We start from the raw sequence: 18,821 nt of genomic DNA, 5'->3' as shown, positions 1-18,821 counted from the left end.
AGAGAGAGAGAGAGAGAGGGGCAGAGGAGGTGGGAAGGAAGGCCAGCGCTCCTCGGACAACATCTGTCAGGCACGGAAATCACAACCAAAATATGGAGGGGACCGCGGACACATCATCTTAGCGGGCGCGTGCGCATGCGCACACTCACATACACGCGCGAGACTTGGAGGCTTCTGTGAACGGTAATTTCTGCTCAATCCAGCGCTAAATGCAGCTGAACTGCCTGTCTCGCCTACAGCCCTGTGTCAATCCAGACATGGCTGTTGGTTAACCTGGTGGGACAGGCAGAGTGAGGTGGGTTTTGCGCTGCTTTTCTGCTGTGGGCGCCGCGCCCGTCTGACTACCGACATCTCTGGCCACCCCCGGGGGGTGGGGCTCTCGGGCGGGGACGGGGATGGTCCAGTGGCGGTTCGGCAGCGATTGCAGCGCCGGAGACCGGGATCGGTCCTCGCTGCGGTGCAGGGCTGCCGAGTGTTTTGGCTCGTCTCCCTCCTCCAATCACCCCCCCCCCCCCCCCCCCACACTACTTCCGCTTCTGACCGACACCTCCCTCCTCCAAGGGTCTGTTTTGAAAGCGCCGTTGGCGGAGTGGCAGCAGCGGCCGTTATCAGGCCGGGCGGGCGGGGTGCGGGAGGAGGAGATGAAGCCGTCGCCGTAGCCGTTGCCGCCGTCGCTGCTGCTGCTGCGCGGGGCCCGACATTCGCTCCGACCCTTCGTCTCGTCACGTCACACTTAGCATCTTTCCCACAACCGTCGCCGACACAAAACGTCACATTCCTTTTCTCCAGAGATGCTGTCGGACCTGCGGAGTTACTCCAGTTTTTTGTGTCTATCTTCGGTATAAACCAAGTTGCCAAGCCGGGCAAAATGACTCGCCGTTTAGGTTGCCCGGCGGCACTTTGAGTGGTCAAACCGTTAATTTCGAGCCCTGACATGGATCTTTATTAAAAATTGTCCTTTTAAAGAGAAGCATATTTTGGAATGAAGCAGGTGTAAATGAATAATGAATTCATACATAAATTAGAGGAGCATATTCAATTAATATGGAATCTTGAACCTTCCTGATATTGTCCCCTTGCAGTAGTTAAAACGTATCCCTTCTAGTGACGATAAAAGAAAAGCTTTCACGTTAATTTAAAAAAACAGAAATTGTATGGGCTTTCAAGCTGATATGAATGTGTAATGAGAAAATGACAATAACGCATTATTGCCTTTGGCTTAATAATGTAAACAGACAGCATTTTAAAAAGCTGAAGTCAGTTCCAATTCTTTCCTCTGAAATGGTTAAAATCCTACTATCGCCTTTCGTTTAAACTGTGGTCTAAATGTACTAAAACATCCTGAGGTACACCAGAGAAACTTTTGTAACTTTGTCAGCGCTAGAAATGTGGCAAATCTTGTGTACTGCCTACGTGAGGTCTGCTGTATGATTTTACTGGGTTGTATGTGAAACAAAGCATTTCACTGTACCTAGATACATGTGACAATAAAGTATCATTGAATATAACTGAGTAAAAGGAGATAATACAAGCAGTGACCAAATGTCAGAAATAATTGGTTTCACAAGGGAAAGAGTTGGAGAGTTCAGACTAATAGATATCCTAGAACTTAAATCATGGCCACTTGATGAAGATCCTCCCAGCACAAAAAACGATCAGCACTTGTTTACTTTTCAATCACCCAAAGTAATACCAGGAATCATAAATAAAGCATACGTTTTCAAGAATAAATCTTAAAACTTTAATATACAAACATGCTGACAAAGCTCACACAAGCACATGACACAATTCAAGTCACATTTATCTGCTGAATGCTAACTCTACTTAGTTTCTTTTTATGTAGGAAAGAACTGCAGATGCTGGTTTAAATCGAAGGTAGACACATTAAGGTAGAAGTTACTCCAGCATTTTGTGTCTACCTTAGTTTCATTTTAGATTAGTTTGGAGAATCAGAATGGAAACAGGCCCTTTGTCCCACCGAGTCCATGCCAACCATCGATCACCCGTTCACACTAGTTCTGTGTTATCCCACTTTCTCATCCACTCCCTACACACTGTGGACAATTTACAGAGACAACAAACCAACATGTTTTTGGGATATGGGAGGAAGCTTCACACAGACAACACCCAAGGACAGGATCGAACCCAGGTCTCTGGTGCTGTGAGGCAGCAGCTCTACCAGTTAAAGGCCTGTCCCACTTGGCGATTTTTTCGGCGACTGCCAGCATCATTGACTGACGTATCAGGTCACCGAAAAATTCTTGCCATGATTCGGCGTGATGACGTATTGACGCGCGGTGTTTTTTACAAGTGTCGCAACATTTTTTGTGTCACCGCTGGATTTTGAAATGTTCAAAATCTTTAGATATTAAAATTGCCAAGTGGGACAGGCCCTTTATGCCCTGGGCCACCCGTGCTTTGAGAGTAGATTTAGTTTCCAGTTTGAGGAGGAGAAATTTGCAAACTAAAGATTTTTCAGAACGGGAGTTATAATTTTTTCATTTATTATAGTAAAAATCACAAATTGTGGAACAAAAAGTATAGTAACAGAGCTGGACACTGCCCGGGGTTTGCCAGTAGCCTACAATGTTAACCTGTCTCTTCAGAACTTCCAGTCTTTTCAGTTTTTATTTCACTGCATCCTTGTGACTGCGTCAATTTAGTTCAGTGCATCAATTAACTAACAGCACACCCGTCATATTTAAAGCCAGAGGCGACTATTTAGGCAGAAACTGGTAATGTTTTCCAGGTGCCCCCCTCTCTATTTTCTTTAAAATTGATTTATTAAGGAAACAGTTGCAATTACAACAATATAATTTAGAACACATTTCCTGCTAAATCATCCATTTTATTCTTTACACACCACACTCTGAAATAATTAAACACTGCAATATTCCCCCCAATCTGAAATTATTCTGTCAGAACATGGGCTTCGTAACATTATTCCCAATGTATTACAGTATAATGTATAAATATGCTTCTAACAATCTGTCATTATGGTGACACCTAGAAGACTCTGCAGGATTGATGTTGGCAGACTCTGTAATCATTCAGTAACCCAAATGAAAAGTACAAGTGTCGAGATGTTTGGAAATATTGCGTTGCACTTATAAAATAATAATTACTGTTATGACATTTGATTTCTTTTGACAATTTGGAACTGATGGGATTTTTTTTTAAACATTCTCCAAATCTGATTTCCTTACATTTTCCTGTCGTGAGGCTGAATGTGCATCAAAAGCCTTTTTTTTAAATCCTCCCCTTCTCCCTTTTTATTGAGTCTAGCAATTTAAGACGACGGACAGGGTTAATTGTCCCTGGCGATGCTTGCATGAACACAAAAAGGCTTTTGCAGGAAGACTTTGACATACCATGTTGAAACCTGACATTTAATTTCACTTGCCCAGATAGTCACTTGTGACAATTAAACAGTACCTGTCATTTCAAAAGGGCTATTTATTTCTTAAAAGGCCGATAACCTGCTTTAAAGTAATTCTTAAAAATTACACACATTAGCTGCAATTCAATATTTGCTGGACGAACGGGCCGAGAGCTCCATTTGCAAGCTTTTAAGAGCGCTGCACTTGATTCATTTAACAAGTGAGGACTCTGTTTGGATGATATTGAAATGATAGGGAAATATTTTCCTATTCTGAAGCAATCTGCAGCAACATCGTCAGAAATAAAAAATGTAAAATATTGAAATTCCAATATACTGTGATTGTTACAACTTGGAATGTGTAGGGCAATCGCTTTTCTGCAAAAATCTTCTTCAATAATGCTGAATATTAAGCGCGGTGACATAAGTTCGGGGAAAAAGAATACCTGGACGCTAATGAAGGGATTATCCAACTGCTAATCTTGTAAAAATGTGTGTTTAAATAGAGAGCGGCTCATTATTTACATTAGTTACCTTTACTTGTCTCACCACCAGGACTGAATTGACATCAGTAACTACTTTAAAGGTGTTCAAAGCGTATTCTCCTTACAGACTGGAATGCGATAGAACAGCCCGTTAAGCACTATCTACTCTCTCTCTTTGCAAGGTTACGATTGATAGTTAAACGTGAAAGGAGGTTTCAATCACGGTAGAAAACTAAACATTCCACCCATGATCCAGTGCTGGAATTCTCTTTGCAAAATCTTCCTACCATCTCCCTTGTTACCAGAAATCTATTAATTTATCTTAAAAATATCCAATGACTGAATATCCACAGCCCTCTGGAGTACTAAATTCCCTAATATTTACAGAGAAAGTTCTCATCTCAACCAGATAACTTTGATTAGGCTTCAGTTCTGGTCACCCCAATGCAGGAAGGATGCGGAGGCTTTGGAAAGGATCCAGAGGAGGTTTACCAGAATGACGCCTGGGTTAGAGGGTCACGACAGACATAGATAGGGCAGACAGTCAGAACCTTTTTCCTCCAAGAGTGGAAATACTAGAGGGTATAACTTTAAGGTGTGAGGGGAAAAGTTTAAGGATATATGTGAGATAAGTTTTATTTTTGCACAGAAGGTGGTGAGTGCCTGGAACATGCTGCCAGGAATGGCGGACAGGCATTTAAGGAACTTTTGTAAAGGCACATGGATATGCAGGGAATGAAGGGATATGGATTATGTGCAGGCAGATGAGAATTGGTCTTTGTATCATTTTCAGCACAGATATTGTGGGCCGAAGGGCATGTTCCGGTGCTCTACGTTTTAAGAGCTTGCGGCTATCAGGCACTCATTTAAATAGAATTCAAACAATTATTGAAATTGTAAGTAACTGTGGCTTACTTATATTCAATAATACATGAACGTAAGAAGAAATGGAAGTGAGAAACTAAAGATCTGCAAGCAAAGAGATTTCCTGACCCTGCTTATACTGATTTCATTTCACATTGCAGACGGCTACATTTTCACACACAGCATTCATATTTCAACCTTTGATTATTCAGATGCTAGTAAGCGAGGGGGAGAAACAGCATAGACCAAGGCTGGTACTAAGTTACAATACGCTTTTCAATGCCCGTGCCTTAAGAGAAGGAAATGTTTACACCTACCTTCTTACTCCTCATGTAAGACAACCGCCCTTCGTGGGCATCTGGGTATGTACAGAAGAGATACGTTGTTATGGCGTGCTTCAGAAAAGAATCGCCAAGCATCTCCAGGCGCTCCAGGTTGAAGCCATCACTGGCATTTGACAAGGTCAGGGCTTGGAGAATCAGACCAGGGTTAGGGCCGAGGGTTTCAGTTGTATACGCTTCAGGGGGGCAGTCACCCGAATCCAAAATCCATTGCGGAATTGCCAGAGGCTCTGAGGAATTGCAGGAAACTGCCTCTTTTGAGCAACAATCTGAGGTAGATTTGTTAGTAATTCCGTCTCGGTTATTACTTTGTAGATTACATTCAAAACTGGGCTTGGGCTGGTTCTCACTGCGATGTGTGTTATGCACGGTAACTGAGGTAGCTGGTTGTACGAATAGGTCATGCCTGTAAGAGTTAATTTGATTCTGATGGCAAATGCACCCTTGGTTCAGCAGTTCAGCACTTCCATTGGTTAGGCTTTCGGTGCAAACTACACCATTAACTGGTATTGTGCTCTTGGTGACTTTGTCAGCACTGAAGGGCTTTTTGGGCGACAGACTCTTGGTGGTTTTGTTCACAGACATCTGGTGAAGGTTCTCAATTGAGGAGCTCTCGTCGATAGCACCTCGATGTGCAGCATCTTCAGGGGCTACAGTTGTGCTGTGCTTACAAGAACACTCATTTTCATCTGTACAGGAGCTGGCAACCAGGATATAAGCTTTGCTGTCTATAGACTTTTTCCACCCAAAGTCTAGGTTGGAATACCTAATACAGAAGATCACAAGTTTACAATAATACATTGGTAAGTTCCAAAGAGAAGAAATTTATAAAAATGTACACAGGAAAATTAAATACAAGTAGAAACAAGGAACTGCAGATGTTGGTTTACAAGAATGTCAACTATTCATGTTCTCCTGAGATGCTGACTGACTCGCTGAGTTACTACAGCACTTTGTCTCTTTAAGAAAAAAATAGATACAAGCTCATCTTTCCAGGAGCGGAATTCAAAATCCTACTTGTACATTAATGATTATGTCTTCGAATTTATAACCATATAACAATTACAGCACGGAAACAGGCCGTGCCGAACACTTACTCTCACCTAGTCCCATCTACCTGCACTCAGACCATAACCCTCCATTCCTTTCCCGTCCATATACCTATCCAATTTATTTTTAAATGATAAAATCAAACCTGCCTCCACAACTTCCACTGGAAGCTCATTCCACACAGCTACCACTCTCAAAGTAAAGAAGTTCCCCCTCATGTTACGCCTAAACTTTTGTCCCTTAATTCTCAAATCGTGTCCTCTTGTTTGAATCTTCCCTACTCTCAATGGAAAAAGCTTATCCACGTCAACTCTGTCTAACCCTCTCATAATTTTAAAGACCTCTATCAAGTCCCCCCTTAACCTTCTGCGCTCCAAAGAATAAAGACCTATCTTATTCAACCTTTCTCTGTAACTTAGGTGCTGAAACCCAGGCTACACCCACCACTGACATCAAACTAACAGGTCTATAATTGCTAGGTTTACTCTTAGAACCCTTTTTAAACAATGGAACAACATGCGCAGTACGCCAATCCTCATGCACCAATCCTGTTTCTAATGACCACTGTGATTCATTTCAATTAAGGATTAACCATGTATCCAGGAATGTAGTCATGTGTTAGCATCAGCAAGGCAGCTCCCTGGGAATTCACAACTTCCAAGTTGCTACATTTATCAAATTGAATTTCTCACCTTGCCATGACAGAATTTAACGGTGTTACTTCTTGGCCTGTGGCATGGTCATTCTTCCCAGACCCGTTTTATTTGATAACACGCTAAGCTCATCACACGAACCTTTGCTCTTATCCTATCAGAGAAGGAAAACTGCGCAAACCCTTGGTCCTCTTATACTATCTAAAGAATTTAAAATCCAATCACTGCTATTTATACCATCCTTTTCAATTTTGATGTAGTCCTTGATCCAACAAAACCAGTTTTTCAGAAAGGAGATGTAATTATAATTTCTGCCTCTTAGATAGGGTTAGACACGCAAACCAAACTTATGTTTAAGAAAGAACTGCAGATGCTGGAAAAATCGAAGGTAGACAAAAATGCTGGAGAAACTCAGCGGTTGAGGCAGCATACTTCAATTCTTCAGACTGAAGAAGGGTTTCGACCTGAAACGTCACCTATTCCTTCGCTCCATAGATGTTGCCTCATCCGCTGAGTTTCTCCAGCATTTTTGTCTACCTTCAAACCAAACTTATGTTTTGATCGAAATGCATGCTTTCAGTTTTTGGAATACAAAAGGGCATATAACATTTCCAAATTAAGACGAGAGACAAGAGACAAGACAAGAGACCTTTATTGTCACGTACCAATTGGTACAGTGAAATTTGTGGTCACCATACAGCCATACGTTAACATAAACATCCCCACACAGCAGTATCAAAGTTTCCCACTGTTAAGAACAGTATAGAAACATTATTCAGACATAAAATTCTAGAATAACTCAGCGGGACAGACAGCATCTCTGGACAGAAGGAATACTCCAGCATTTTATGTCTATCTTCAGTGTAAACCAGCATCTGCAGTTCCTTCCTACACATATAACCATTATTTAATGTTTTATAAAATGATTCTGGGTTTTACCAAGCTAAAAATCTAAATCGAAACTAAAATACTTTGTGATGTTTTTCAACAACCCCGTGCACATCAGAGAAAAGTAAGGACCTCAAGAAGCTTTGTGTTTTTCAACAAAGGCATTGTGTTTTTGAAATTATGCACTTCTCATAAGAAACTCAATTTGCAAACTAAAGTTCCTTGTCCAGTTGGCAGAAAACAAGTTTCGAACAATGCTCAAAACTAGCCTGCAGTTTGAGATATTGATCAAGGTCCCCCAAATAAATTAACATCAAAATAGAAGGTGCTGCTAAATAGAAACAATTAACGTTTTGGGATCTTTGACCATTAAAACAAATAGTTTCTTGTTCCTTGGATGCTACTAACAGGCTGAGCCTTCCCAGAATTAAAAAAAATTCAAACTGAGGTTTATTAATTTTCATTTACCTAGAAATTAGGCCACCGGGTGGCGCCAGCAATGGCTGCCTCGCCAACAGTTTGTCTGTCCTTTCCTTCTTTGTGTTTTAATAGTATGTGTTAAATGTTCTTTAGCTGTTTTTTATGTGGAGGATGGGGTTGGGGGAAACTGTTTCTAATCTCTTACCTCGACGGAGATGCAATTTTTTCCGTATTGTATCTCCGTCCACACAGTGGCCTTACATCAAGGAGTTGGCGCCTTTGCTGGAGACAGACTTTTGAGTGCGGGGAGCCTAAGGGACTTTAGCATCCCGCGATCCCTTTGCCATGGATCGACCAACTGTGGGTGCTTGCGGACTTAACATCACGTAACCCACGGTCTCTGGTCTCTCTTTGGGAACTCCAAGCCGCAGGAGCTTCGACCGCCCCAACACGGGAGCACCAACAGCCCCGACACGGGAGCACCAACCGCCCCGACACGGGAGCACCAACCGCCCCGACACGGGAGCACCAACCGCCCCGACACGGGAGCACCAACCGCCCCGACACGGGAGCACCAACCGCCCCGACACGGGAGCACCAACTGCCCCGACACGGGAGCACCAACCGCCCCGACACGGGAGCATCAACCGCCCCGACACGGGAGCACCAACTGCCCCAACAGGAGCACCGACCACCCCGGCGCGGGAGTTTCGATCGCAGGTGTGGGAGCTTCGATTGCCCTGAAGGATGGTTCAACTGCCCTGACCGCGGGAGAATAAAGAGGAAGAAGTTTGGACTTTTTTTGCCTTCCATCACAGTGTGGAATGTGGGGAATCCGCTGTGGTGGATGTTTATGTTAACTTTTATGTAGTTGTATGTCTTGTTGCTTTTTTTCCCTCTGGTATGGCTGTATGGCAATTCGCATATCACTGTACCTTAATTGGTACATGTGGCAATAAAAGACCTTTGAAACCTTTGTTCTTATGTTAACGATGCATGAATGAGGCGACAGCTGTAAGAGTCTTTAACAAAACTTCAACATTCATAGACAATGCAGTTAATTAGCAGGAGGGGGAAGCAGAATAATGTTGCCTGGGGTTTCAGGCAGGAACTAATTTGCTAATTTGCCTCAGCTCTGCAAAACTGGATGGCACTGTTCTCCGAATGAAAATACCTTCTTCCTATCATTGAATGAAAATCACTGTGACATCTACACCTCACTGAACATTCAATGAACCCACAGCTTTCCACCACTGTCACAGCGACTGCTCAGCCCTCAGGGGCACTTCAGTGCAACCACTTAAGTGAGCAAACATTTATACAAGGAGTCAGGATTTTGCTGTAATACAATCTTCAGATTGGATGACTAGATGACATTGTGTTATTGCCTCAAGCTAAACTGTACAAATGCCACCAATAGATCCTTCCTGAAATTTGCAGCAAGTTATTCACAAAATAGTTCTTGCAGGGTCACAAAGATGAAAACTTCTCAAACCTTACAGCACCAGGACACAAATTCATCCAAAAGCTAGTATTTCTAACTTAAAAAGCATACCTTATGCATTACATAATCAGACACCAAGGATGAAGTTCAAGAGTGGAATCAAATCTCAGGGTTCAGATGACGTTATATACCACTTACTATTTGCCTTCACGGTTTCATGACATTTGAACCCTTTCTATTAGATTAGAGCCTTGTAAATTCCTTCCCAAGAGAGTGGCTATTTTGTATAATACAATAATCACTGTAAAAATGATTGCATTGCTGGTGTTTACTCTGGACTGTTACCAGCATTCCTGATCTGAACTTCACCTCTTATGTCAACTGTATATGATGTTTCGTCCAAACACAGTTACTACGACGTGATCTGATATCTCCAAAAGCTGCAAGTTAGATTCATAGTCTCTGAAGGATTGAGAGTTGACTAAATGAAGCGTCCTACTAATTCTGTATATACATATGGTCATTAATCCCTACTTGGAAACTGAATACACAAATATGGCCTTTAAAGACATTTAAATGCATCACTCTTTATTCTCTTCACTCAAAGCACATGATGACATAAAATCCTCATTCTTTATTGCAGTTTCCATCCATGCCAAGGGAACAAATATAAACACAAAGTGCTTGAGGAACTCAGCAGGTCGGCCGGCATCTGTGGAGGGAATGGACAGCCGGTGCTTTGGGTCGGGACCCTGCTTCAAACTGCATCCCAACGCGAATCGTCGCCTGTCCATTCCCTGCACAGATGCTACCTGACCCACTGAGTTCCTTTAACACTCTTTTGTTCAACAACCAGCATCTGCAGTTTTTTTGTGTATCTTAGGTTTAATATTCTCACATATACTAAGGTACAGTGAAAAGCTTTGCATGCTATTCAAACAGACCAGATATACAATGCATAGACACAATCAGTTTAAAACCAAGTACAATATACAGAGCAAGGTAGAAGATACAGAGTGCAGAGTATAGTTCTCAGCATTGTAGCGCATGAGTTCCATAGACAAAGTCCAAGGTCCTCAATGGGGTAGAGATGAATTGAACAGTGCCCAAGCTTATAGGAATGACCTTACAGAGGTTTAGAGGCCCTGGCAACATCCTCTTAAATCTTCTCTGCACTCTTCCCAGCTCATGCAAGCAAGGTGGTGGTGGGAATGAAGGTTTTATGTGCCCAAAGAAGATATGCTTGTCACTGTTAATCAATCTTAGTTATGGGTTACAGTAACCTCGGTTACCCCAACTTCCCCAGATGATTGAATGCAGCAGCATTTATTACTGATCCCAAATCAACCTCTCCAAGATCCAGATACATTGGCATTCACCATTCTAAACTGCATCTCACAAATAACTAGCTTTTAAATATGATTGAGGTTCAACCTTTTAAAAACACAAGTGGTCTGGGTTCTACGGTTGCAACAATGGCTCAAATACTATTGATCGCCATTTGTATCTCATAAAAAGAACAGCAATTTTGGGTTTAATGTGGAAATCCTGATGCCGGCAGTGATTCTGCCCTCCTTGACGGGTTCAGTCATTTTCTGAGTCAAAATAAGTTGAATTGATGAATTACGCGTAGTCTCGTCTCAATGAAAACGTCGTCTCACTGCCATACAAGGTCAGTAAGGGCTACCGCAATGCGGCATAATTACTGGCTAGCAAAATTGCCAGCTTTTTTATTCATTTTGCACTGAGATTGCAATTCCCTCAGACACAATACAAATCTTATTTCAAAATATAATCAAATAATCAAGTATTAAAATCAAAAATTAAATGTTATTTATGTATCCGAGTTTTATGTATAATATTTTACGAAACGTGCATAAATTCCACTGATTTTAGACTCTAAAATGTTTAAAAAGTTAATTAAAAATTGTGCTCTCTCGTTCCTAGTTTACTGTTTATATAAAGAGTCTTTAAGGAGGATTGTTCAACTTGCTGTTCCCGATGTTGGGGGAATCCAGAAGCAGGGGCCACAGTTTAAGAATAAGGAGTAAGCCATTTAGATCGGAGACGAGGAAACACTTTTTCTCACAGAGAGTTGTGAGTCTGTAGAATTCTCTGCCTCAGAGGGCGGTGGAGGCCGGTTCTCTGGACACTTTCAAGAGAGAGCTAGATAGGGCTCGTAAAAACAGCGGAGTCACGGGATATGGGGAAAAGGCAGGAACGGGGTACTGATTGTGGATGATCATCCATGATCACATTGAATGGTGGTGCTGGCTCGAAGGGCCGAATGGCCTACTCCTGCACCTATTGTCTATTACAGTTGGAGGCTGGGGTTTTGCTTGAATAATGCCCGACAGAAACAACAATGGAAAAAGGAGCGGGCAGTTTTTCAATAGGTTAATGCCAACCTCTATTGCTTTGCACTGATCACATAATCCAGACAATTAGGTGGCAAGACATTTCAAATTAAAACAAACATGATTCAGAGATTGAAAGATAAAGGGGACAGGTACACTAAACACCAGATCATAAATGGGAGAAATAATTATTTGTCTTCAATCATTGTCAGCAACACAATATTACATTTTGTGTAACACTGAGGGAATGCAATAGTTTTTAAAAGAACCATTTTATGGATGTAATCTCTCACAGAAGTTCCCATCCCTGAATTTTGAAGAGCATAAAAGCTTCCCCAATACCAATACTTGATCCTCAATCCAAATGAGCAGAAGTGATTATCTGGTTACATGGTGAAACTGTCATATGCTGAGAGAATGGAGCGGCTGGGCTTGTATACTCTGGAGTTTAGAAGGATGAGAGGACACCTATTGAAAAATAAGATTATTAAGGGTTTGGACACGCTAGAGGCAGGAAACATGTTCCCAATGTTGGGGGGGGGGGGGGTCCAGAACCAGGGGCCACAGTTTAAGAAAAGGGGTAAGCCATTTAGAATGGAGATGAGGAAACATTTTTTCACACAGAGAGTTGTGAGTCTGTGGAATTCACTGCCTCAGGAGACCGGAATCCATGTTTACCAGCTCAACTATGATCACATTGAATGGTGGCGCTGGCTCAAAGGGCCGAATGGCCTACTCCTGCGCCCATTGTCTATTGAAACAGAAGACTTCAGCAGATGATGGAATCTTGAGCAAAGCATAAAGTGCTTGTGTGGGTCAGGCAGTATCTGTGGAAGGCTATGGGACAGATTTTTCAGATCGGGACCCTTCTTCAGACTGAGCAGATGGTAGAAAGCTGGTAAAGAGAAGGGCGAGGGGATGAGGCAAAAACTGGCAAGTGATAGGTGGGGAAAAAAAGGTCAGTGTTGAAGTAACTCAGCAGATCACGCAGCATCTCTGGAAAACATGGATAGGCTACGTTTTGGATCTGAAGAAAGGTCCCTGCCCAAAACGTCACCAATCCATGTTTACCAGTGACCTGCTGAGTTACTCCAGCACTTTGTGCCTTTTTTTGAAAACCAGCATCTGCAGTTTCTTGTAACCAAGTCACAGGTAAGGAGGGGGGGGGGGGGGATTGTCAGATGGATGGAGATAGTAACGAAGGCTGGAGAATAAATGGAAATAAAAGAATGCCAGATAATGAAGGAAGATGAGTGAAATATAAAACCAGAGGGAATGATAGTAGGTGGAAGGGAGCAGGGGCTGGAGAGAATAAATGGAAAACGGGGACACAGAGCACAGAGATTATCTCTGACCAGAGACCTCAAAAAAACACTTCATTAGCTGTAATGTTTAAGAAGGAACTGCAGATGCTGGAAAATTGAAGGTAGACAAAAATGCTGGAGAAACTCAGCGGGTGAGGCAGCATCTATGGAGTGAAGGAAATAGGCAACATTTCGGGTCGAGACCCTTCTTCAAAGCACTTTGGAAAGTCACAAGGATATAGAAAGTACTACACAATTGCAAGCCTTCCTTTTTATAATAAACATTCACACACCTGAAGTTTGATGGGAGAGCTTCGATTCCCACACCCGCTTCTTTCGCTGTTTGGGCTCGCAGCTCCTCTGCTGTTAATAGACAGTGCAGTCGATAAAGAATACTGGGAAGGCATACGGCCTTTCTCCACAAGGAAGCTGGGATAGGATGAATAGCGCAGAGTTCTGGGACAAGAATCTTGCAAGGAGAAAACAGATAAGTTGACTAAGCATCACATTTTCTCTCCAACTGAACAGTGATAACTGATTGTTTAAGAAGGAACTGCAGATGCAGTTCGAAGGTAGACAAAAATGCTGGAGAAACTCAGCGGGTGAGGCAGCATCTATGGAGCGAAGGAATAGGTGACGTTTCGGGTCGAGATAACTGATTACTGACTTATCATAACTGAGCAACATGGGAAAATACAGAACACACATATGATCGTCCACATGAAACATTGAAACACAAAGTGCTGGAGCAACTCAGCGGATCAGTGGAGCGAATGGAAAGGCAATGTTTCTGGTCACGACTAGAAACATTAACTGGCTTCTATTCCACACATGGTGTCAGACTAGTTGGGTTTTTAACCTCAGCCATTTTTTGTTTATGTTCAGTTATCTAACCTGCAGCATTTTAGCTTATCAACAAATCTGAAAGGAGCCAAAAGCAAATAGTGCTGTGTTAATGGAAGCGTGTCTATGGTGCCAAAACATCTGCTCCACATTCCTCTGTAGCTTTTTTTAAAAGAATAAAATATAATTCACAATTATGCTTTTGTTAAATCTGTAATCTTACAAGCATACAAATTAGGAGAAATAGGTCATTTAGCTGCCAGGGGAGGTGGTGGAGGCAGATACGAATGTGGTGTTTAAAAGGCTTTTGGACTGGCACATGGATATGCAGGGAATGGATCACGTGCAGGCAGAGGAGATTATTTAACTTGGCACACAGTTCGGCATGGACACTGTGGGCCAAAGGGCCTTTTCCTGTGCTGTACTGTTTTATGATATATGAACACCCCAATGATACTAGAAAGGACCCAGAATCCCTCGTCCCATGGTTAGATTAAACATCTTGGCGACAGAGATGAATATCCAAGGAGAAGTGCATACCTGCTTGTTTTGCAGACTCTCCCATTTGGCCTTGCGCTTCTCCGCACTACTTAAAGGAAGTGCTTTTCCTTTCTGATTCAAGTGACGAGGGGTGAGAAGATTCAGTCTGGAGGGATAGAAATGGATCCGCTCGTTTTGTTTTTAAACAAGTTGAACACAAATATAACCATAAAGGTATAAAATGACGCAATGCATTAACCGTTGCATAGTTGACTAGATCCCATGAGCTCCAACCTTCCAGACCAGCCTACCATGTGGAATCTTGTCAAACGAGGGAAATAAAGCAGCAAAAAGTCATGTTACTGATCTGTCCTTTGCTCCATTTTGTGACGTGTATACATGGCACTCAATACACCACACACAAAAGGAAAAAAATGCTGGAGACAAGGTGCTAGAAGAATGGAGGCTTTGGAGAGGATGCAGACGTAGGTTATGAGAAGGTACACAAAAATGCTGGAGAAACTCAGCGGGTGCAGCAGCATCTTTTGAAAAATTTCTGAAGGTTATGAGAATGCTCCTTGGATCAGGGGATATTAGCCTCAAGGAGAGATTAGACAGACTTGGATTGTTTTCTCTAGAACACTGGAGGTTGAGGGGAGACCTGATAGAAGTAAATAAAATAGTGAGAGGCACAGATAGCATAGATAGTCTGCACATTTTCCCCAGAGTGGAAATTACTTTTCTTTGCTTTAGGCGAGAAGAGCAAAGTTTAATGGAGATGTGAGGGGCATGTTTTTAAATAGACACACTACTGGGGGAGGCACATATGATAATGGCATTTAACAGGCTTAAGACAGACACATGTATATGTAGCAAATATTGATCATGTGCAGGGAGAGATTAGTTTATCGTGGCATTATGTTCAGCAAAAACATTGTGAGCAGAAGCGCCTGTTCCTGTGTTGTACTGTTCCATGTTCTGTGATACATCAGGGCAGTGAGATGAAAATATCTGATTGCATAATTATTCCACCACTGGGTGGCTCCAGTGGATTCTCTAAACACCTCACACAGCTTCACTTTCACGCTACTGTTCCGACAGGCGGCTTCACTTGAGATTCTTCTTACCTGGAAGATGTGTGGTCCACGTCCAGCAAAGGCTGGTTCAAGTTGGTCAGATCCAGATTGTACTTGGTTTTATAATACTCTGCAAATGTTTCGTACTCGGGGGAAGGGAATTTACTGAGAGGGGTGAGATCTGTGTACACATCGGCCACGTAGAAGCGATGAGGCTGGTCAAAGTTTCGATATCTGTCACACATTGAGTAGATTTATACAGCTGGTTAGAAATCTAGTATGTAACAAGCCGAGGCAATCCCCCCCCACCCCCCCAAAAAAAATGTACAGCATAATTTGACTGGATAGCATGCAAACAAAACTTTTCTTATATCTCGGTACGTGACAATAATAAACCAACACAAGTACTCGATCAATTATAATTCAAAACAGGCATTAAGCAGATGTCCTTGAGTAGCTCCTAGCCCACACAACCTGGATACCCTAACCTGGATTCCTGGAAGTTAACAATACGATACAATACAACTTTACTCAACCCCGGAGGGAAATTGGTCTGCCAACAGTCACAACACACAAGGTACACAAAAACTTGAAAGTAAAATTAAATTAAAAGTGAAAAGAAAAAGAAAAAGACAAGCGACTGCTGGCTGGCTACCGTGTGCACTGCGACTTCACCGGAACGAACAAACGCAGACTTACCCCCTGGGCAGAGGATTCTAAAACTAGAGTGCCCCCCCCCCCCCCCCCCCCCCACACACACCAGGTTCCTTTTTGTTCTCCCACCGTCCCTCACGACGGTCCACCCACACTGGGTCCCCATTGTCCCTCAAGACGGTCCCCCCACACTGGGTCCACATTGTTCATCACGACGGTCCCCCCACACTGGGTCCCCATTGTCCCTCACGACGGTCCCCCCACACTATGTCCACATTGTTCATCACGGCGGTCCCCCCACACTGGGTCGCCATAGTTTTTCATGGCGGTCCCCTAAAACAACAAAAAGTTTGTTACTTTGTTTAAGTAACAAACAAAAAGGTTTTCCTACCTTGGAATGATAACTGCATCCTGATAATCTTCCAGATTAAATGTGAACGGCTTGTCCTTTGTGTACTGTGTATTGGGAATGCCTGTGCGCGCTTCTGACCTTTCTATATCTTCCATAAAGGTGAAGTCAATATCCAAATGGCTGCAACCATCAACTACAATGGAAACATTTCACAAATATTATTTTTAATATGAGTCATCCAAACTCCCCAATCATTGAACGCATGGTATAGCAACTGCCTCAAAGTGTCAGAGACCCGAGTTTGATCCTGACCTTGGGTGCTGTCTGTGTTTGCACGATCTTCCTGACCGTGTGGGTTTCCTCCGGGTGCTCCAGTTACTTCCCATATCGCAAAGACGTGCAGGTTAATTGCACTCCGTAAATTGTCCGTAGAGTGTAAAGAGTGGATGCGAAAGTGGGACTGACAGAAGTAGTGAACAGGTGACCAATGGTCAGAGTGCACTCGGTGGGCCGAAGGACCTTTCGCTATCTCTAAACTAAACTCTAATATGAAACTGTGGACATTTAACAAGGATTCAGCTTTAAATGATCAGAGATAAGAGTTATGTATGAAAACAGGGGATAGGGAAAAGCTATGAAGGCAACAAAGCAGGAGATCTTTTTAAATAAATATGTCCTTTACCATGGAGAGCGTATCAGGGAAGCAATCAGGGGTTCTCTATGCTAGCCAGTATTATATTCAGATCACCCAAGCATCCTTTTTGTGGGATATTTAATTTGTTATCCAATTCTCCCACCATCACGGTCAGTAATACATCAACACTCGAGGCAGTACAGTGGTAGAGCTGCTGCCTCACAGCACCAGAGAGCCAGATTGATCCTGATCTCGGGTGCTGACTGTACAGTTTATACTTTCTCCGTGACGGTGTCGGCGTTCTCCGGGTGTTCTGGTTTCGTCTCACACTCCAAAGACGTACAGTTGGCTTCTGTAAACTAGTGTAGAATTGAACGAAAGCAAGGGTGATTGTTGGTCGGCATGGACTCGGTGAGGTAAAGGGCCTGTTTCCACACTGTAACTAAACTACCCAATTGTATGCAGAGCTTGAAGAGCAGAAGCAGTAATTGCAAGATACATTGCTACAAATGTTAAATAAGAGGACTATACCCTGAAATATCCCACTTTACCCACCCACCCACCATTACGCTTTATTGAAAGACCAATGGCAACAATGGTTACCTATATCGAGAGGTAGAACACAATAGGCTGCATCAGCTTCTGTAGGCTTGAATTCTAGTGCAGGTTTCTCCAGACGAAGAATGTGAGAGAAGATATACTGGTGTAGCCTAGTGATCAGCTCCAGCTGCTTGGTACTCAATGTGAAGTCCAATTTGCCCAATTCAATAGATATGGTAACCTCACCAGAACGTGTATATACCGGAAAATGTGGAATCTGCCAAATGAAGCATGACATGCAAAAAGATTTCAATAATTATTCTTTCTTTCCGTTTTGAGATTCATTAAAACTGTAGACTTTGCAAACATGATCGGAATTAGTTTAAATAGGCTGGTATTTCCTAGCCTTGTACAAAAAACAGAGCGCTGAAATAACTCAACGGGTCAGGCAGCATCTCTGGAGGACATGGATAGGCAATGTTTCAGGGCAGGTCCATTCATCAGACTGAATTTTCAGCACTTTGTGTGTTTTTAACCAGCATCTGCATTTCCTCGTCTCCAGCCTGGAACAAGGTTGTACAAAACTCAAGGCAAGAGATTTAGAGGGAGTTGAATGGCAATAATGCATGAGACGCTGTGCCATTTCCATCCTCCCCAGGGCATCCTCCTTTGCAAGAAATGGATCTGAACTGCAGGAGATGGCATTGAGGGTTTGGATTTGCTTACTTGTACAATTTTATCTTGCTTCCATCATAAAACATATATGTGGTTCCTATTCCCACACATACTATATGTTATTCCACACAAAGAAAACATTTTAAACTATCTTTTACACAAGAGTTATTTTGTCTTTGTTGATTAATTTAGAGATGTTGCAAAACAATAGCATTATATCTGTTGGAAGTTCCTGATGCAATCCTAAAGTCAATTAGCTTCATCTTCCAATGAAAAATATGTAGTTACACTTTTCCTTCTCTGAAGCTGAAGAAATAATTCAAATTTGCATCTGATAACCAAGCCCTGAACTATGGAATGCTAATACACATAGTTCCATTCA

General features: G+C 42.5%; 1 protein-coding gene across 2 annotated transcripts in view; it reads right to left on the bottom strand.

The window, feature by feature from the left end:
• The window catches only part of dicer1 (dicer 1, ribonuclease III), a 118,139-nt gene that overhangs the window by 23,023 nt on the left and 76,295 nt on the right, over positions 1–18,821 (bottom strand). For both annotated transcript variants that reach the window (XM_033027526.1, XM_033027527.1), the window contains 6 exons: positions 17,828–18,041; positions 16,630–16,783; positions 15,636–15,818; positions 14,569–14,674; positions 13,479–13,654; positions 5,046–5,835 (listed from right to left, as the gene is read on the bottom strand). In XM_033027526.1, the coding sequence (XP_032883417.1) occupies positions 5,046–5,835; positions 13,479–13,654; positions 14,569–14,674; positions 15,636–15,818; positions 16,630–16,783; positions 17,828–18,041 (1,623 nt within the window). The remainder of the gene's footprint in view (positions 1–5,045; positions 5,836–13,478; positions 13,655–14,568; positions 14,675–15,635; positions 15,819–16,629; positions 16,784–17,827; positions 18,042–18,821) is intronic.

The sequence above is a fragment of the Amblyraja radiata genome, chromosome 9 (assembly GCF_010909765.2).
Source record: "Amblyraja radiata isolate CabotCenter1 chromosome 9, sAmbRad1.1.pri, whole genome shotgun sequence".
Classification (NCBI taxonomy): domain Eukaryota; kingdom Metazoa; phylum Chordata; class Chondrichthyes; order Rajiformes; family Rajidae; genus Amblyraja; species Amblyraja radiata.
Note: the sequence above shows the minus strand (reverse complement) of the source record. Positions and strands in the feature narration are given on the sequence as shown.